This window comes from Ranitomeya variabilis, chromosome 8 (genome assembly GCF_051348905.1).
Source record: "Ranitomeya variabilis isolate aRanVar5 chromosome 8, aRanVar5.hap1, whole genome shotgun sequence".
NCBI lineage: Eukaryota > Metazoa > Chordata > Amphibia > Anura > Dendrobatidae > Ranitomeya > Ranitomeya variabilis.
Window position 1 is genome coordinate 78,064,784 of NC_135239.1, and position 22,123 is coordinate 78,086,906.

At 43.2% G+C, this 22,123-nt stretch overlaps 1 protein-coding gene across 1 annotated transcript in view; it reads right to left on the reverse strand.

The window, feature by feature from the left end:
• The window catches only part of LOC143788248 (pancreatic alpha-amylase-like), a 46,004-nt gene extending 23,910 nt beyond the window's left edge, over positions 1-22,094 (reverse strand). The window contains exons 1-2 of the mRNA XM_077277770.1: positions 21,807-22,094; positions 18,197-18,343 (exon numbers count right to left, since the gene is read on the reverse strand). Of these exons, the coding sequence (XP_077133885.1) occupies positions 18,197-18,343; positions 21,807-21,977 (318 nt within the window). The 5' untranslated portion in view covers positions 21,978-22,094. The remainder of the gene's footprint in view (positions 1-18,196; positions 18,344-21,806) is intronic.
• Positions 22,095-22,123: the final 29 nt, after the last annotated feature.

Consider the following 22,123-nt stretch of genomic DNA (forward strand, 5'->3'; position numbering starts at 1 on the left):
CCCCTTTAACCCCTTTGTGACCTCGGACGGGATGGTACGCTTTGATGCGGGCTCTGGCGGTGAGGCATCTGGATTCAGGGGAAAGACCTGCCCCGGGACGATTTCACAGGTATGAGGGACAAACTTTAAAAGCGATTATTGCAGCAGTGCTAGGGACCAGAACTAAAAGAGCCACCTTGTTAGAATGCAGCATTAGTGCTGCACAAGTTGGCTTTTAGTTTCAAATGCCTGGGGGGGTGCCTGTTGTGAACTCTGTTTTCAGGCTCCCTCTTGTAGTCACAGATGGTATTGTGTGACTTTGGTTTTTTGGCTCCCCCTGGTGGTTTGGTTTATTATCCTGCAGGTCTTGCTGGATCAGCTGCCTCGTTATCCACCAGGGAGGCTCTTATTTAGCTCTGCTTCACTTCCACTTGTTGCCGGCTGTCAATGTATTCAGTGCTATTCTGATTGCTCTTGATCATCTTGTTTTCTGCCTCTTCAGGATAAGCTAAGTTCTGTTTGAATATTTTTTGCTCATCTGCTTGCAATATGATTTCTGTGTATGATGAGTCTAGTCCAGCTTGCTAATATGTGATTTCTTTTTGCTGGTAAGCTCTGGGGTACGGAGTTGCTTCCCCCGCACCGTTAGTTGGTGCGAGGGGCTCGAGCAATCTCTGCGTGGATATTTTGAATAGGGTTTTGTATTGACCGCACAGTCCCCTTCCTATTTTCTGCTTTCTAGTATTAGCGGGCCTCATTTGCTAAATCTAATTTCATCTCTGCGTTTGTGCTTTCCCCTTAACTAACCGTTAATATTTGTGGGGGGCTATTCTATATCTTTGGGGTCATTTCACTGAGGCAAGCAAGGACTTTCTTTCCCTCTAGGAATAGTCAGTTTCTCAGGCCGTGACAAGACGTCTAGGAATTTTTTAGGTAACGTTCCACGGCTACCTATAGTTGTGTGCGGATAGGATCAGGTTGCGGTCAATCTAGTTACCACTTCCCCAGAGCTAGTTGTCCTTTAGTACTTAGCTTGTCAGACCTGCGATCCTTGCCACTGGGATCATAACAGTACAGCCGGCCAGTAAAGTGTTAATTGCATGGCAGAAGAAGGAGAAAAGACGCCTGGAGAAATTTTTTTTTTTTGCTGCCGTGTGTCTAGCTGCTGTGTGTCTGGCTTCTATCCTCCTCTTAATCTTGGTGTGGCTCTGAGTTCAGCTGCTGATATGGATATCCAGAGTTTAGCCTCCAGTGTAGATCATCTTGCTGCAAGGGTACAAAGTATTCAGGATTTTGTTGTGCACAGTCCTATGTCAGAGCCTAGAATACCTATTCCGGAGTTGTTTTCTGGAGATAGATCTAGGTTCCTGAATTTTAAGAACAATTGGAAATTGTTTCTTTCTTTGAAACCTCGTTCCTCTGGGGATTCTGTTCAGCAAGTTAAGATTATTATTTCTTTCTTGCGTGGCGATCCTCAAGATTGGGCTTTCGCATTGGCTCCAGGGGATCCTGCATTGCTCAGAGTGGATGCGTTTTTTCTGGCCCTTGGATTGCTCTATGAGGAACCTAATCTTGAGAACCAGGCTGAAAAAGCATTATTGGCCCTCTCTCAGGGGCAAGATGATGCAGAGGTGTACTGCCAGAAATTTCGTAAATGGTCGGTGCTTACTCAATGGAATGAGTGTGCCCTGGCTGCAAATTTCAGAGAAGGTCTTTCTGAAGCCATTAAGAATGTCATGGTGGGGTTCCCTACGCCTGCAGGTCTGAATGAGTCAATGACTCTGGCCATTCAGATTGATCGGCGTTTGCGGGAGCGCAAACCTGCGCACCATTTGGCGGTGTCTTCTGAACAGACACCTGAGTCTATGCAATGTGATAGAATTCTGACCAGAAGTGAACGGCAAAATTATAGACGGCAAAATGGGTTGTGCTTTTACTGTGGTGATTCAGCTCATGTTATCTCAGCATGCTCTAAGCGCACAAAAAGGATTGATAAATCTGTCACCATCGGTACTTTACAGCCTAAGTTTATTTTGTCTGTTACCCTGATTTGTTCCCTGTCATCTTACCCGGTTATGGCTTTTGTGGATTCAGGTGCTGCCCTGAGTCTGATGGATTTGTCATTTGCCAGGCGCTGTGGTTTTGTTTTGGAGCCTTTAAAATTCCCTATCCCACTAAGGGGAATTGATGCTACACCATTGGCTACGAATAAACCTCAGTACTGGACTCAGGTGACCATGTGCATGACTCCTGCTCATCAGGAGGTGATTCGTTTTCTTGTATTGCATAATTTGCATGATGTTGTCGTGTTGGGCCTGCCATGGTTGCAGACTCATAATCCAGTCCTGGATTGGAAAGCAATGTCTGTGGCAAGTTGGGGTTGTCAGGGAATTCATGGCGACGCTCCTGTGGTGTCAATTGCTTCATCCACTCCTTCTGAGGTCCCTGCGTTTTTGTCAGATTACCAGGATGTATTTGATGAGCCCAAACTCAGTTCTCTACCTCCTCATAGGGATTGGGATTGTGCTATAAATTTGATTCCTCGTAGTAAATTTCCTAAGGGACGACTTTTCAATTTGTCAGTGCCGGAGCATGCTGCTATGCGGAGTTATATTAAGGAGTCTTTGGAGAAAGGACTTATTCGCCCCTCCTCGTCCCCTCTTGGTGCGGGGTTCTTTTTTGTGGCTAAGAAAGATGGTTCCCTGAGACCTTGTATTGATTATCGCCTTCTAAACAAAATCACGGTCAAATTTCAGTATCCTTTGCCATTGTTATCTGATCTGTTTGCTCGCATTAGGGGGGCTAGTTGGTTCACCAAGATAGATCTTCGAGGTGCGTATAACCTTGTGCGTATTAAGCAGGGTGATGAATGGAAAACTGCATTTAATACGCCCGAAGGCCATTTTGAGTACTTGGTGATGCCTTTTGGACTTTCTAACGCTCCTTCTGTCTTTCAGTCCGTTATGCACGACATCTTCCGGGAATATCTGGATAAATTGATGATTGTGTATCTGGATGATATTCTGGTTTTTTCGGATGATTGGGAGTCCCATGTTGAGCAGGTCAGGATGGTGTTTCGGGTCCTGCGTGCCAATGCGTTATTTGTGAAGGGCTCAAAATGTCTTTTTGGAGTCCAGAAGGTTTCTTTTTTGGGTTTCATTTTTTCTCCTTCTGCTATTGAGATGGACCCAGTCAAGGTTCAGGCTATTCATGACTGGACTCAGCCTACATCTGTTAAGAGTCTTCAGAAGTTCTTGGGTTTTGCTAACTTTTACCGTCGCTTCATCGCTAATTTTTCTGGTGTTCTTAAGCCATTGACGGATTTGACCAAGAAGGGCTCTGATGTTACTAATTGGTCTCCTGCGGCTGTGGAGGCCTTTTGGGAGCTGAAGCGCCGGTTTTCTTCAGCTCCGGTCTTATGTCAGCCAGACGTCTCCCTTCCCTTCCAGGTCGAGGTTGATGCTTCTGAGATTGGAGCGGGGGCTGTTTTGTCGCAGAGAAGCTCTGATGGCTCTGTGATGAAGGCATGTGCTTTCTTTTCAAGAAAGTTTTCACCTGCTGAGCGGAATTATGATGTTGGTAATCGGGAGTTGTTGGCTATGAAGTGGGCATTTGAGGAGTGGCGTCATTGGCTCGAGGGAGCTAAGCATCGTGTGGTGGTCTTGACGGATCACAAAAATCTGATTTATCTCGAGTCGGCCAAGCGCCTGAATCCTAGACAGGCTCGTTGGTTGTTGTTTTTCTCCCGTTTCGATTTTGTGGTTTCGTACCTACCTGGTTCGAAGAATGTGAAGGCTGATGCTCTTTCTAGGAGCTTCGTGCCTGACTCTCCAGGAGATTCAGAGCCGGCTGGTATTCTCAAAGAGGGAGTGATTTTGTCTGCCATTTCCCCAGATTTGCGACGTGTGCTGCAGAAATTTCAGGCGGATAGACCTGACCGTTGCCCACCAGAGAGACTGTTTGTCCCAGATAGATGGACCAGCAGAGTTATTTCCGAGGTTCATTCTTCGGTGTTGGCAGGCCATCCTGGGATTTTTGGTACCAGAGATTTGGTGGCTAGGTCATTCTGGTGGCCTTCCTTGTCGCGGGATGTGCGTTCCTTTGTGCAGTCTTGTGGAATTTGTGCTCGGGCTAAGCCTTGCTGTTCTCGTGCCAGTGGCTTGTTGTTACCTTTGCCTGTCCCGAAGAGGCCTTGGACGCACATTTCCATGGATTTTATTTCTGATCTCCCTGTCTCTCAGAGAATGTCTGTTATTTGGGTGGTGTGTGATCGTTTTTCTAAGATGGTCCATTTGGTGCCCTTGCCTAAGTTGCCTTCCTCCTCCGAGTTGGTTCCTCTGTTTTTTTCAAAATGTGGTTCGTTTGCACGGGATCCCTGAAAATATTGTTTCCGACAGAGGATCCCAGTTTGTGTCTAGATTTTGGCGGACCTTTTGTGCTAAGATGGGCATTAATTTGTCTTTTTCGTCGGCCTTCCATCCTCAGACGAATGGCCAAACCATTCTAATCAGACTTTGGAGACCTATTTAAGATGTTTTGTTTCTGCTGATCAGGACGACTGGGTGACTTTTTTGCCATTGGCCGAGTTTGCCCTTAATAATCGGGCTAGTTCTGCTACTTTGGTTTCGCCTTTTTTTTGTAATTCAGGGTTTCATCCTCGTTTTTCCTCGGGTCAGGTGGAGCCTTCTGACTGTCCTGGAGTGGATGTTGTGTTGGATAGGTTGCATCAGATTTGGAATCATGTGGTGGACAATTTGAAGCTGTCACAAGAGAAGGCTCAGCGCTTTGCCAACCGCCGTCGCTGTGTGGGTCCCCGACTTTGTGTTGGGGACTTGGTGTGGTTGTCTTCTCGCTTTGTTCCTATGAAGGTCTCCTCTCCTAAGTTTAAGCCTCGGTTTATCGGTCCTTATAAGATTTTGGAAGTCCTTAACCCTGTGTCTTTTCGTTTGGACCTCCCGGCATCGTTTGCTATTCATAATGTGTTCCATCGGTCGTTGTTGCGGAGGTATGTGGTGCCTTTGGTTCCTTCGGTTAAGCCTCCTGCCCCTGTGCTGGTTGAGGGAGAATTGGAATACGTGGGGGAGAAGATCTTGGACTCTCGTATTTCTAGGCGGAGGCTTCAGTATTTGGTTAAGTGGAAAGGCTATGGTCAGGAGGATAATTCCTGGGTTGTCGCCTCTGATGTTCATGCGGCCGATTTGGTTCGTTGTTATGACCCCAATGGCAGAGGGTCTCAGAATTTATAACCAAGTCTGCAAACACAAAAAACCATCTCATAGGGCAGTGGTAACTAGGCTGACCGTATACCTGAACCTAGCACAACAATTAGCAGCAGCCGGGGAACGTACCTACGTTGGTTCTAGACATCTCGCGCCAGCCGGAGAACTAACTAACCCTAAAAGGAAAAGATAGACCTTTCTTGCCTCCAGAGAAAAGACCCCAAAAGTTGGATACAAGCCCCCAACAAATAATAACGGTGAGGTAAGAAGAAAAGACAAACGCAAGGATGAACTAGGTTTTTTAGCAAAGAGAGGCCCACTGACTAATAGCAGAATATAGGAAGATGACTTATACGGTCAGCAAAAACCCTATCAAAATTTCCACGCTGAATATTCAAGAACCCCCGAACCGTCTAACGGCACGGGGGGAGAATATCAGCCCCCTAGAGCTTCCAGCTATATCAGGAATCACATTTGGTACAAGCTGGACAGAAATAAGAGCAAATGCAAATAACCAAAAAATAAGGAAGCAGGACTTAGCTTATTTTGCAAGAACCAGGACCAGCAGACAGGAGCAACAGAAAGGAACTGATTACAACGATGCCAGGCACCAGACTGAAAATCCAGGAAGCTAAAATAGCAACACCCCTGGACTAACGAGCCAGGTGGGTACCAAGCTAGAGAAAGAAGCTCAAAGTGTCATGTCGCTAGTGACCACAAGAGGGAGCCAAAAAGTCCAATTCATAACAGTACCCCCCCTTAAGGAGGGGTCACCGAAACCTCACCAAGACCACCAGGACGATCAGGATGAGCAGCGTGAAAGGCACGAACTAAATCGGCCGCATGAACATCAGAGGCGACCACCCAGGAATTATCCTCCTGACCATAGCCCTTCCACTTGACCAGATACTGAAGCCTCCATCTGGAGAGACGAGAATCCAAGATCTTCTCCACCACGTACTCCAACTCGCCCTCAACCAACACCGGAGCAGGAGGCTCAACAGAAGGAACCACAGGCACAACGTAGCGCCGCAACAAAGACCTATGGAACACGTTGTGAATGGCAAATGACACCGGAAGATCCAAGCGAAAGGACACTGGATTAAGGATTTCCAAAATCTTATAAGGACCGATGAAGCGAGGCTTAAATTTAGGAGAGGAGACCTTCATAGGAACAAACCGAGAAGACAGCCACACCAAATCCCCAACACGAAGTCGGGGACCCACACCGTGGCGGCGGTTGGCAAAACGCTGAGCCTTCTCCTGTGACAACTTTAGGTTGTCCACCACATGATTCCAGATCCGCTGCAACCTATCCACCACAGAATCTACCCCAGGACAGTCAGAGGGCTCAACATGTCCCGAGGAAAAACGAGGATGAAAACCAGAGTTGCAGAAAAATGGCGAAACCAAAGTAGCGGAACTAGCCCGATTATTAAGGGCAAACTCAGCCAATGGCAAGAAGGTCACCCAATCATCCTGATCTGCAGAAACAAAACACCTCAAATAAGCCTCTAGAGTCTGATTTGTTCGCTCCGTTTGGCCATTAGTCTGAGGATGAAAGGCAGACGAAAATGACAAATCAATGCCCATCTTAGCACAAAAGGATCGCCAGAACCTGGAAACAAACTGGGATCCTCTGTCAGACACGATATTCTCAGGAATGCCGTGCAAGCGAACCACATTCTGAAAGAATAAAGGAACCAGATCGGAAGAGGAAGGCAGCTTAGGCAAGGACACCAAATGGACCATCTTGGAAAAGCGATCACATACCACCCAGATGACAGACATGCCCTGAGACACCGGAAGATCTGAAATGAAATCCATGGAAATGTGTGTCCAAAACCTCTTCGGGACAGGTAAAGGCAAGAGCAACTCGCTGGCACGAGAACAGCAAGGCTTAGCTCGAGCACAAGTCCCACAGGACTGCACAAATGACCGCACATCCCATGACAAGGAAGGCCACCAAAAGGACCTAGCCACCAAATCTCTGGTGCCAAAAATTCCCGGATGCCCTGCCAACACCGAGGAATGAACCTCGGAAATGACTCTGCTGGTCCATTTATCAGGAACAAACAGACTGTCAGGTGGACAAGCGTCAGGTCTACCAGCCTGAAATCTCTGCAACACACGTCGCAAATCCGGAGAAATGGCTGACAAGATTACTCCCTCTTTAAGAATACCAGCTGGCTCTGAAACTCCAGGAGAGTGAGGCACAAAGCTCCTTGAAAGAGCATCAGCCTTCACATTCTTTGAACCTGGTAGGTACGAGACCACAAAGTCAAAACGGGAGAAAAACAATGACCAACGGGCCTGTCTAGGATTCAGGCGTTTAGCAGACTCGAGATACATCAGATTCTTGTGATCAGTCAAGACCACCACACGATGCTTAGCACCCTCGAGCCAATGACGCCACTCCTCAAGTGCCCACTTCATGGCCAACAACTCCCGATTGCCAACATCATAGTTCCGCTCAGCAGGCGAAAACTTCCTAGAAAAAAAAGCACATGGTCTCATTACAGAGCAACCAGGGCCTCTCTGTGACAAAACGGCCCCTGCCCCGATCTCAGACGCATCCACTTCAACCTGAAAGGGAAGTGAGACATCAGGCTGGCACAAAACAGGCGCCGAAGTAAACCGGCGCTTCAGCTCTTGGAAAGCTTCCACGGCTGCAGGAGCCCAGTTAGCAACATCAGAACCTTTCTTGGTCATATCCGTCAAAGGTTTAACAACGCTAGAAAAGTTAGCGATAAAACGACGGTAGAAGTTAGCAAAACCCAAGAACTTCTGAAGACTCTTAACTGACGTGGGTTGAGTCCAATCATGAATAGCTCGGACCTTGACTGGGTCCATCTCCACTGCAGAAGTGGAGAAAATAAAACCCAAAAAGGGAACCTTCTGTACTCCAAAGAGACACTTTGAGCCCTTAACGAACAAAGCATTCTCACGCAAAACCTGAAACACCGTCCTGACCTGCTTAACATGGGAGTCCCAATCATCAGAAAAAAACAGAATATCATCCAGATAAACAATCATAAATTTATCCAGATACTTCCTGAAGATATCATGCATAAAGGACTGAAAAACTGAAGGAGCATTAGAGAGCCCAAAAGGCATCACCAAGTACTCAAAATGACCTTCGGGCGTATTAAATGCAGTTTTCCATTCATCTCCTTGCTTAATGCACACAAGGTTGTACGCACCACGAAGATCTATCTTGGTGAACCACTTGGCACCCTTAATCCGGGCAAACAAGTCTGACAACAGAGGCAAAGGATACTGAAATTTAACAGTGATTTTATTCAGAAGCCGATAGTCTATACAAGGTCTCAAAGATCCGTCCTTCTTGGCCACAAAAAAGAATCCCGCACCAAGAGGGGAAGAGGATGGACAGATATGCCCCTTCTCCAGAGACTCCTTGATATACGAACGCATTGCGGTATGCTCAGGTACAGACAGATTAAATAATCTTCCCTTAGGAAATTTACTACCTGGAATCAAATCTATAGCGCAGTCACAGTCCCTATGAGCAGGAAGAGCACTGGACCTGGACTCGCTGAATACATCCTGATAATCAGACAAATACTCAGGAACTTCCGAAGGAGTAGAAGAAGCAATAGACACCGGCGGGGAATCACCATGAATTCCCTGACAGCCCCAACTTGACACTGACATTGCCTTCCAATCCAAAACTGGATTATGGGTCTGTAACCATGGCAGACCCAAAACGACCAAATCATGCATTTTATGCAGAACAAGAAAACGAATCACCTCCCGATGTTCAGGAGTCATGCACATGGTCACCTGTGTCCAAAACTGCGGCTTATTTTCCGCCAATGGCATAGCATCAATACCTCTAAGAGGGATAGGATTTACCAACGGCTCAAGTACAAAACCACAGCGCTTGGCAAATGACAGATTCAAAAGACTCAGGGCAGCACCTGAATCCACAAACGCCATAGCAGGGTAGGAAGACAATGAGCAAATTAAAGTCACAGACAAAATAAATTTAGGTTGCAGATTACCAATGGCGACAGGACTAACAACCCTTGTTAGGCGTTTAGAGCATGCTGATATAACATGTGTAGAATCACCACAGTAAAAACACAACCCATTCAGACGTCTATGATTTTTCCGTTCATTTCTAGTCTGAATTCTACCACATTGCATTAAATCAGGTGTTTGTTCAGACAACACCACCAGAGGATTAGCGGCTTTGCGCTCCCGCAAACGCCGGTCAATCTGAATAGCCAGCGCCATGGAATCATTTAGACTTGTAGGAATGGAGAAACCCACCATCACATTCTTAATGGCTTCAGAAAGGCCATTTCTGAAATTTGCGGCCAGAGCACACTCATTCCACTGAGTAAGCACGGACCATTTCCGAAATTTTTGGCAATACACTTCAGCTTCATCCTGGCCCTGAGAGATAGCCAGCAAGGCTTTTTCTGCCTGAATTTCAAGATTGGGTTCCTCGTAAAGCAACCCGAGCGCCAGAAAAAACGCATCAATATTTGCCAATGCCGGATCTCCTGGCGCTAACGAGAAAGCCCAATCCTGAGGGTCGCCCCGCAAGAAAGAGATAACAATTTTAACTTGCTGAGCTGAGTCTCCAGACGAACAGGGTCTCAGGTATAGAAACAATTTACAATTATTCCTGAAATTCCTAAACTTAAATCGGTCTCCAGAAAACAGTTCAGGAATAGGTATTTTAGGTTCTGACATAGGACTACTGGTAACAAAATCTTGAATACCCTGCACACGAGCAGCAAGCTGATCCACACTAGTAATCAAGGTCTGGACATTCATGTCTGCAGCAAGCTCAAGCCACTCTGAGGTAAAGGGGAGGAAGAAAGAGAAAAAAAAAAAAACAACTCAGAATTTCCTTTCTTATTATCCCACTTCTGCAATGCATTAAACATTCACCTTTGGCCTAGCATACTGTTATGACCCCAATGGCAGAGGGTCTCAGAATTTATAACCAAGTCTGCAAACACAAAAAACCAGCTCATAGGGCAGTGGTAACTAGGCTGACCGTATACCTGAACCTAGCACAACAATTAGCAGCAGCCGGGGAACGTACCTACGTTGGTTCTAGACGTCTCGCGCCAGCCGGAGAACTAACTAACCCTAAAAGGAAAAGATAGACCTTTCTTGCCTCCAGAGAAAAGACCCCAAAAGTTGGATACAAGCCCCCAACAAATAATAACGGTGAGGTAAGAAGAAAAGACAAACGCAAGGATGAACTAGGTTTTTTAGCAAAGAGAGGCCCACTGACTAATAGCAGAATATAGGAAGATGACTTATACGGTCAGCAAAAACCCTATCAAAATTTCCACGCTGAATATTCAAGAACCCCCGAACCGTCTAACGGCACGGGGGGAGAATATCAGCCCCCTAGAGCTTCCAGCTATATCAGGAATCACATTTGGTACAAGCTGGACAGAAATAAGAGCAAATGCAAATAACCAAAAAATAAGGAAGCAGGACTTAGCTTATTTTGCAAGAACCAGGACCAGCAGACAGGAGCAACAGAAATGAACTGATTACAACGATGCCAGGCACCAGACTGAAAATCCAGGAAGCTAAAATAGCAACACCCCTGGACTAACGAGCCAGGTGGGTACCAAGCTAGAGAAAGAAGCTCAAAGTGTCATGTCGCTAGTGACCACAAGAGGGAGCCAAAAAGTCCAATTCACAACAGTTCGTGCCTTCCATGTGGCTCACCCTGATCACCCTGGGGGTTTTGTTGAGGGTTCAGTGACCCCTCCTCAAGGGGGGGTACTGTTGTGAACTCCGTTTTCAGGCTCCCTCTTGTGGTCACAGATGGTATTGTGTGACTTTGGTTTTTTGGCTCCCCCTGGTGGTTTGGTTTATTATCCTGCAGGTCTTGCTGGATCAGCTGCCTCGTTATCCACCAGGGAGGCTCTTATTTAGCTCTGCTTCACTTCCACTTGTCGCCGGCTGGCAATTTATTCAGTGCTATTCTGATTGCTCTTGATCATCTTGTTTTCTGCCTCTTCAGGATAAGCTAAGTTCTGTTTGAATATTTTTTGCTCATCTGCTTGCAATATGATTTCTGTGTATGATGAGTCTAGTCCAGCTTGCTAATATGTGATTTCTTTTTGCTGGTAAGCTCTGGGGTACGGAGTTGCTTCCCCCGCACCGTTAGTTGGTGCGAGGGGCTCGAGCAATCTCTGCGTGGATATTTTGAATAGGGTTTTGTATTGACCGCACAGTCCCCTTCCTATTTTCTGCTTTCTAGTATTAGCGGGCCTCATTTGCTAAATCTAATTTCATCTCTGCGTTTGTGCATTCCCCTTAACTAACCGTTAATATTTGTGGGGGGCTATTCTATATCTTTGGGGTCATTTCACTGAGGCAAGCAAGGACTTTCTTTCCCTCTAGGAATAGTCAGTTTCTCAGGCCGTCACGAGACGTCTAGGAATTTTTTAGGTAACGTTCCACGGCTACCTTTAGTTGTGTGCGGATAGGATCAGGTTGCGGTCAATCTAGTTACCACTTCTCCAGAGCTAGTTGTCCTTTAGTACTTAGCTTGTCAGACCTGCGATCCTTGCCACTGGGATCATAACAGGTGCCGCCTCCTCTCCTTCAGTAGCATTCCCGGCGCCTGCGCTGCAAGCTCGAAGGGCAGCACAACTGCGCATGCCCCCCCCAAAAAAAACAACAGCGCAGGCACCAGGGACGCTAATGAAGGAAGAGGATGTGGCGCCCAGCGCGCAGAGGCCATGAGTGATGGCTGGGAGGCGTCTAGAGTCAGGGGGAAAGACCTGCCCCCAGGACGATTTCACAGGTATGAGGGACAAACTTCAAAAGCGATTATTGCAGCAGTGCCAGGGACCCGAACTAAAAGAGCCACCTTGTCAGAATGCAGCATCAGTGCTGCACAAGGTGGCTCTTTTAGTTAAAAACGCCTGGGGGGTGACAGGTTCCATTTAAATCACCCCCCTTTCGCTCCATTCAAAATAAAATTTAAAAAATCAAATATACACATATTTGCTATCACTGCGTTCAGAATCGCCCGATCACTCAATAAAAAAAAGGATTAACCTGATCGCTAAATAGCGTAGTGAGAAAAAAAATTGAAATGCCAGAATTACGTTTTTTTGCTCACTGCAACATTGCATTAAAATGCAATAACGGGCAATCAAAAGAATGTATCTGCACCAAAATGGTATAATTAAAAACATCAGATTGGCATGCAAAAAATAAGCCCTCATCCAACCCCAGATCATGAAAAATGGAGACGCTACGGGTATCGGAAAATTACGCCATTTTTTTTTATTTATTTTTTTTTAGAAAAGTTTGGAATTTTTTTGTACCACTTAGATAAAAAATAACCTAGACATTCTTGGTGTCTAAACTTGTAATGACCTGGAAAATCAAAATGGCAGGTCGGTTTTAGCATTTAGTGAACCTAGCAAAAAAAGCCAAACAAAACACAAGTGTGGGATTGCACTTTTTTTGCAATTTTACAGCACTTGGAATTTTTCCTGTTTTCTAGTACACGACATGCTAAAACCATTGGTATTGTTCAAAAGTAAAATTTGTCCTGCAAAAAATAAGCCCTCACATGGCCATATTGACGAAAAAATAAAAACGTTATGGCTCTGGGAAAGAGGGGAGCGAAAAGCAAAAACGTAAAACCGAAAAAAGCTGGGGTCATGAAGGGGTTAATGAGCACCGTAAAAAAAATAAAAGGCAAAAACCTATGCTTTTTCAACAAACCGCCGAACGAAAAGCGGAATAAAATGCGACAAAAAAAACTAATGTAAATAAAAATGGTATCACTGAAAACATCATATTGTCCCACAAAAAAAGTTACCACACAGCTCCATCGGCAAAAAAAGAAAAAGTTATAGCTCTCAGAATAAAGCGATGCAAAAATAATTATTTTTCTATAAAATAGCTTTTATTGCGTAAAAGCAGCAAAATATAAAAAAGTTATATAAATGTTGCATCGCTGTAGTTATACTGACCCAAAAAATAAAGCTGCCTTACCAATTTCACCACATGTGGATCGGCATAAAAAAACCCCAAAACACAATTCCTAAATTGCTGGTGTTTGCTCATTCTGCCTCAGAAAAATTGGAAAAGAAAGCAATCAAAAAACGTTATGTGCACGAAAATGGTACCAATAAAAACGTCAACTCGTTACGCAACAAACAAGCCCTCACATGACTTTGTAGGCAGAAATATGGAGAAATTGTAGGTCTCAAGATCTGCTGATACAAAAACAAGTCTTTTAGGTTGTAACAGCAGCCAAAGATAAAATCGAATATAAATCTGGCATCGCTGTAATCGCAGCAACTCAAAGAATAAATTGTTTGAACTGGAGAAAAACGAGTCAAATTACGCCTGGATATATAACAATTAATCCTTTATTGTAAGACTGATTAAAATCTCATTCTGGAAACAAATATACATATACTACATATAGCTTAATAGATTCACAAGGTTACTATAAAGTGCCTGAAACGGTGCAACCCATGAACCGGGACACAAGAAAGGACAAAGATAAAGAACAATATAATGAAATTATCCAATAAATACTAGCAGGGAAAGCACAATATTTCAGCACATGGCAGAGTTTGATGCTTCGTACCAGACTAGGTTGTCAAAATGCCTACCACTATCATGTGCCACATAAATATTGCCCATGCTAAATGTATTGCTAGGAGTGACAAAGTTAGTTACCCATTTGTGATGGAATGTCCTGACTGGGTCCCGGTCCCGTACCCCCTCAACTCAAAGAATAAAGTTGTCTAATCACTTATATTACACAAGGAACAGAGTAAAAAATAAATTCAATTCTTGACCTACTATTAATTTGTTCATTCTGCATCCCAAAGATTGCAGTAAAGCTCGACTCACAGTTATCCTGAACTCTGCGCTGAGTGCTTACACCGGGGTTTCCATATAAATCTTTGACATACGTGATTCAGACTGAACCCCGACAGAAGATTCCATATAAATAGGCATGCATAAAAGTGCGGTCTTAATAGTTTTGTGCACCTCTGGAAAGGAGAACACAGCTGAACAGAGGCCAGTCGGAGTCTAGAGTTACTCTGCTGACTAATTATAGTGAATGTATCTCTCGTGGGTTTCATCTGAATCACGTCATTCAGAGATATATATGGAAACTCTGATGTTGTTGCTCAGCGTACAGCGCCCGATAAATTTGATCCCAAACATTATCTAAAATGTTCCCAATTAAAGTTTAAACTCAATTCCCAAAAAAGTCCCCACTCAGGTCCGTCATCTATTAACAGAAAAGTAGGGGGCTTCCACATTACTGGTAGTACAAAGGCTCTTGAAAAGAGCTATGGCCCCTCACTCCCCCCCCAAAAAAAACAAAAACTGCAAATTCTACAGGGTGGGCCATTTATATGGATACACCTAATTAAAATGGGAATGGTTGGTGATATCAACTTCCTGATTGTGGCACATTAGTATGTGGGAGGGGGAAAACTTTTAAAGATGGGTGGTGGCCATTTTGAAGTCAGCTTTTTTGGATCCAACTTTATTTTTTTCAAAGGGAAGCGTGTCATGTGACACATCAAACTTATTGAGAATTTCACAAGAAAAACAATGGTGTGCTTGGTTTTAACATAACTTTATTGTTTCATGAGTTATTTACAAGTTTATCACCACTTGCAAAAATGTGTTCAAAGTTCTGCGCATTGTGTTGGATTGTTAATGCAACCCTCTTCTCCCACTCTTGACAAACTGATAGCAACACTGCAGAAAAAATGCTAGCACAGGCTTCCAGTATCCATTGGTCTAGATGCTGCACATATTGTATCTTCTCAGCATTGACAATTGTCTTCAGATGACCCCAGTTCAATAAGTCAAATGTCGCTCCTTCCCTTCTGAGCCCTGCCGTGCGCCAAAACAGTACTTTTCCCTCACATATGCGGTATTGGCGTATTCAGGAGAAATTGCAAAACAAATTTTGTGGTCCAATTTGTCCTGATACCCTTGTGAAAATAAAAAAAAATTGGGGTAAGTAATTTTTTTGTAAAAGAAAATGCTAATTTTTTCCTTCCACATTGCATGAATTCCTAAAAAGCACCTGAAGTTTAATAAGCTTTTTGAATGTGATTTTAAAGATTTTGAGAGGTGCAATATTTAGAATGGTGTCAACTTTTGGGTATTTTATGTCATATAAGCCTCCCAAAGTCACTTCAAATGGTCCCTAAAAAAATGATTTTGTACATTTTGTTGGAAAAATGAGAAATCACTGATCAACTTTTACCCCTTCTAACTTCCTAGCAAAAATGATTGTTTTAAAAATTATGCTGATCTAAATCATACATTTGAAAAATGTTATTTAATATAACATCGTTATGAAGGGGAAAACAGGCTTGGGGGTGGAGGAGTTAATAGAAATGTCAGCTCACCAAAAAACAACATTCTCTCAAACAGCTCCATCAGTGGCAAATAAAAAAATATGGTTCTCAGAAAATGGTGCCACAAACCAAATTTTTTACAATGTTATGAATTTCTTTTAACCAATATAATATAAAAAATAAGAGCTTGGTATCACTGAAAGCTAATGTATCTTTAAAGCTTATGTAGATATTGCAGCATATGATTTATTACACCATGTTCCAAATTATTATGCAAATTATATTTTTCTCGCATTTTCCTAAATGATCGGTGCAAATGACAGTCAGTCTAATAAAAGTCATCACCCATTAGAGTATACATCGAATTTTATTGAAGAAACCTAACAATGATAACAGTATAATCTCCAAAATGAATAAAAACTCAAAATGCACTGTTCCAAATTATTAGGCACAGTAGAATTTCTAAACATTTGATATGTTTTAAAGAACTGAAAATGCTCATTTGTGGAATTTGCAGCATTAGGAGGTCACATTCACTGAATAAAAAAGCTATTTAACTCCAAAACATCCTAACAGGCCAAGTTACATGTTAACATAGGACCCTTCTTTGATATCACCTTCACAATTCTTGCATCCATTGAGCTTGTGAGTTTTTGGAGAGTTTCTGCTTCTATTTCTTTGCATGAAGTCAGAATAGCCTCCCAGAGCTGCTGTTTTGATGTGAACTGCCTCCCACCCTCATAGATCTTTTGCTTGATGAAACTCCAAAGGTTCTCTATAGGGTTGAGGTCAGGGGAAGATGGTGGCCACACCATGAGTTTATCTCCTTTTATGCCCATAGCAGCCAATGACTCAGAGGTATTGTTTGCAGCATGAGATGGTGCATTGTCATGCATGAAGATTATTTTGCTCCTGAAGGCACATTTCTGCTTTTTATACCATGGAAGAAAGTCGTCAGTTAGAAACACTATATACTTTGCAGAGGTCATTTTCACACCTTTAGGAACCTTAAAGGGCCTTACCAGCTATTTCCCCATGATTCTGGCCCAGAACATGACTCTTCCATCTCCTTGCTGACGTCGCAGCCTTGTTGGGACATGGTGGCCATCCACCAACTACTCCATCCATCTGGACCATCCAGGGTTGCTCGACACTCATCAGTAAACAAAACTGTTTGAAAATTAGTCTTCATGTATGTCTGGGCCCACTGCAACCGTTTCTGCTTGTGAACACTGTTTAGGGGTGGCCGAATAGTAGGTTTATGAACCAAAGCAAGCCTTTGAAGGATCCTACACCTTGAGGTTCGAGAGACTCCAGAGTCACCAGCAGCTTCAAATAACTGTTTGCTTCTTTGCAATGGCTTTTTAGCAGCTGCTCTCTTAATCCGATGAACTTGCCTGGCATAAACCTTCCTCATTATGCCTTTATCAGCACGAACATGTCTGTGCTCAGATTCAGAAACAAATCTCTTAACAGTACGATGATCACGCTTAAGTTTTCGGGAAATATCTAATGTTTTCATCCCTCGACCAAGGCATTGCACTATTTGATGCTTTTCGGCAGCAGAGAGATCTTTTTTCGTTCCCATGTTACTTGAAAACTGTGGCCTGCCTAATAATGTGGAACATCATTTTTAAGCAGTTTTCCTATAATTTGAATCACCTGGAAAATTAATTATCACATGTGTTTAAGATTGATTTCAGTGATCCATTGAGCCCTGAGACACAATACCATCCATTAGTTTATTTGAAAAACAAAACAATAAAATCTTTATGACACTTAAATCTAATTTGCATAATAATTTTTAACACAGTGTATATTCAGTAGAAAGTGGCTGGATTGCTCCGGTGACGTATTTTATATATAGATTCAGTAAAAAAATGGCGCCGGAAAGCGCAGACTGCGCAGGCGCTGATTCCGGCGCCACAACCCTCATCCCTCGATGTGTAACTTACAAAATGGCGTCTGAAGTGTGCTGTACGCATGCGCCATTTCCGACGGAGGATTCATGTCCCGGCCTCCAATATTATGCATCCAATTTGCATAATAATTTGGAACACGGTGTAGTTATAAATGGTGGCTCTTTAACAAATCTGTAAATGCACAAAAGCAACGAATGTACAAACAGCCAAAGCCGAGAATCGTATTTTAAAATGGTAAGGTGTAGTTTCATTTACCAGAATTATTGCAACATAAGGAGTTATGCAAGAGATACTTTTACTCAATCTAAAAACACAGTCCCTCTGCCAATATTTTACTTAATCCCTACTAGACATTGCAAGAAATTTGAAATCTTTTCAATTATCATACATGGCATTCTAGCTTTACTGAAGGCTTCTTTGACTGAAATCACAAAGCATAGAGGCTGTGTCAGTCAAGTAGGAGGAGTGCAGAGCTGGGGGAGGGATAGAGCTGGAGTGACAGAGACTTAAGATGCACCATATCCCTTTGCATATCAATTGAAATGATGATTTTGCAGTAATATAGAAATGGACTGGTCATGTAAATGTATTGTTAAACTTGTCAGTGAAATATCCACGTGCACATAAAAATAGCATGGGGTGTGAAATCCTGTTGTCAGATGCCCTTTAACAATTATACACTGGAAATGAGAATGTTATATACCCCAACATTGTTACATCTGGTCACCATGTCCCTAAATTGCTCTTCATCACCAGATCGGGTGCAGATCCTATAGCTGATTGGCTGGTACCTCTCCCACCATGGTCTGTTGGGATTTGTGACGATCAAATTCTCATTAGGAGGCGAGATCTGCAGAAGAAAGAGGGTACAGCTCAGCAATTTATGGCATATATTTCCATTCACGAGTGCTCCATATGAAGCGTCCACAATAATCGCGAGAGATCAGGAGAGTAGAGAGCGGCCATTACACATCACACTGGTAATGCCCCTTCATGTAAAATAAGCTCTGGAGGCAGAGTTACCTTTCAGGCACCATCGTCCCCAGAGCCTGGAAGAGGTCATTTATATAAAGTGATAGGAGATGATTTTTCAGCAACAAGACATCTAATATGAGACACACAGGGAGGACTTTTCTCAGAAGTCTGTAACCTGAATGACCATATTAATAGTTTAGATAGGTCAAATGTGGTTACAGATTCCCTTTAAATTTTGTTTCGGTCCATTTTGCATGAGGAAAACAAGTTTCTTAATAATTCTGCACACCTTGATAAAGCGACTTGATACCCTTAGGCCGCACCCTCCTCATTACACAAATACACATCAACTCACCTGCCTCATCCATAAAGCATTCAAGTTTATAAAGTTGGAAAGTCTGTATAAAAATGGTGATATGGTCAAAATACTCACTTACCCTGTAATTCTGCATGCAGTGTATATGAGTGAAGGCTGCAATGACAAGCTCTATTAAAGGGAATCTGTCACCAGGTTTTGCCACCTAATCAGAGAGCAACATATTGTAGAGACAGAGACCTGGATTGCAGCAATGTGTCACTTACTAAGCCGCTTAGTGTAGTTTGAAACAATCACTTTTTTATCAGCAGGAGATTATCACTAGGCACTAGTAAACCTACCTTCAGGTAGTCAAGCATATTCATGAGCTCATTATAAGCCAACCCTACCACTGATTGGCAGCTTTCTGTGTACATGGCATTAACCCCTTAACACCCAATGACATGCAGTGTGCAGCATAGATCGTCTCCCCATTTGGAGTGAGTTCTGGCGATGAGCCCGCACCTTTTCCGGAACATGACAGTTGATCTGATCAGTTGTCACGTGCACCTAACAGCCACGGGTGGAATTGCGATCCACCCGCAGCTGTTTATATGTTAAATGCCGGGAGTAATGGTGCGCACTCTGGTCAAAGGCAGGTAGGTGCTGGTAAAACAGACCAAGTGGTCCAAATAGTCACATGTTGAAAATTTACCGCACACTCGGAGTCAGTATGATGCCAAAATATTTCACAAGTTTATTGTGTTTACAGTCTATGTTGCCACAAAGGAAAGAAAACGTGCTGATAGAAACCCAGAAACCCAACATTTCGACCCTCCCGGGACATGCCACATCAAGCAAAGCGCGGGAGCACCGGTCATACGGGACAAACCAGGCACTACGGGCCCACCACGGACGGGACATCCTCTCCTAGGGTCAATCACCCCTTACTGGCAATTCATTTGTCTCCGTCTCTCTCCAGGACAAGACCCACCATGGACGGGACAACCTCTCCTGGGGTCAATCACCCCTTACTGGCAATTTATTTGTCTCCGTCTCTCTCCAGGACAAGTAACCCCATGAATAAGACCCGGGAGGGTCGAAACGTTGGGTTTCTGGGTTTCTATCAGCATGTTTTCTTTCCTTTGTGGCAACATAGACTGTAAACACAATAAACTTGTGAAATATTTTGGCATCCTACTGACTCCGAGTGTGCGGTAAATTTTCAACACATGTATATGTTAAATGCCACTGTCAATCTCTGACAGTGGCATTCAACATGCACTTGCCGGAAGTGCGTCACAAACCATGCCCATCAGCGCCTGTGTCACATGACCGCGGGTCGCCAATGGGTTGGATAACAACCCAGCATCTGCAGGAGACCCTTGTGGTTGTCATAGCCAGATTGCCATTCATAGCCAGTCTTTGCCATAGCCATAGCCAGTCGGCGCTCATAGCAAGTGAGCTTTTCTGCTACACAGAACAGGGCTGCGGCCCTGCTCTATGTACCACAAGAGATCAGATGATCACAGCTTCTAGTTTCCCATGGAGACTATTGAAGCAAGAAAAAAGTAAAAAAAATGTTTAAAAAAAATTAAAAAATATAAAAGTTTAAAAGTTTGCCCCATTCAAAACAAAATAAAAAAAACTAAAAAAAAACATATATGGTATTGCTGTATTCAGAATCGCATTACCTATCAATATATAAAAAGAATTAATCAGATCAGTATCACAAAAAAAAAATCAAAATGCCAGAATTACTTTTTTTTTGTTTGCCGCAACATTGCATTAAAATGCCATAACCTACCAATCAAAACATCATATCTACCCCCAAAAGGTGTAAAAAAAAAAAACCATCATCTTGGCGCGCAAAAAATAAGCCCCCAAGCAGCCCCAGATCCCCAAAAAATGGAGATGCTATGAGTCTCGGAAAATGGCAACTTTTTTTTTTTTTTTTTTTTTTACAAACTTTGGATTTTTCTTCACCACTTAACTAAAAAAGAAATTATACATGTTTGGTATCTAGGAACTCATAATGACCTGGCGAATGATAATGGCAGGTCAGTGTTAGCATTTGGTGAACATGGTAAAAAAAAAAAAAAAAAAACAATTGCAAAATTTGTTTGCAATTTCATCACATTTTGAATTTTTTTCCAATTTCCCAGTACACTATTTATTATAACGAGTCATGTTGTTCAAAAGTACAACTCTTCGCACAAAAAAATTAGCCTTCATACTGCCATATTGACAGAAAAATAAAAAAGTTATAGCTCTGGGAAAAAGGGGAGCAAAAAATAGAGATGCAAAAACAGAAATATCCCTGGTCCTTAAGGGGTTAAGAGAACTGGTAGAGCTGCAGTAGATAAAACTGTGCATCAAAATAGCAGCAAGCAGCCCAGTAAGTGGTACATTGCTGGAATCAGGGTCTCTGCCCCTACATTATGCAATCTCAGTGTAGCAAACACCTTGTGACAGATTCCCTATAACAGTCACAAGAAATCAGAAGTGTGCAATAGGATTTACATGATTTCCTGTAAGCAGCATGACTAACAATATTCTGCCACTGTTGACAACAATCAGCCATAAGCAGCCATAAGAGTTGCAGATATGTTAGTGTTTATTAAGTGGACATTAAGAATTAATTTGTAAACTGATATTTTTTTGTAGAACTGCATGTCAATATAGTTGTGAACTGATATGTCACAGAATATGACAAAATTCACTACCTATTGGATAGATCCGGGTCTTCTGACCTACTGTGAAATTGAATCCATTGCGACTTCTCTTCACAGAGAAACTAATTTTTGAAGCATTGATATAACAAATAATGATATTTTTGATATGTTGTATTTTTACATGTTTTTTGCCATCATAACTCCTTTAGGCCTGATCACTGTATGACTGTATGACAGCCTTAACCTTGTATACTTGTATGCAATTTTTGGCACATATAATCTGCAAAAGTCGAGAATACAAACCTTATAATACTGCTACAGGAAAGACAGAGAAAAGAGCTGTAGGAGACACAGAAAAATAACCATACCTGGACACCCCCAAATCCATTTGGTCCAAGATAGCGTTCACATTCTTCAGCAATGTCATCCCAGCGCCATTCAAACAAGTGGACAATAGATGTCCTGCCGCAGGCCACGTTGGGATTGAATTGGCAGGTGCAGGTCCCGAGCAGCAGCAGTAGTAGCAGCAGCAGTGTCATATTGAGCCCAAAGTCTTGTCCGCTGTCCTGTCCGCTGCCTGTACTATAGGAGACTATGATGTGACCTCTGCTCAGAGCCGTCAGATGACTAGCTGATGCCCAGCATGCTCTGTACTTAGTAACAAAGGTTGTGTGGAGGGAGGAAC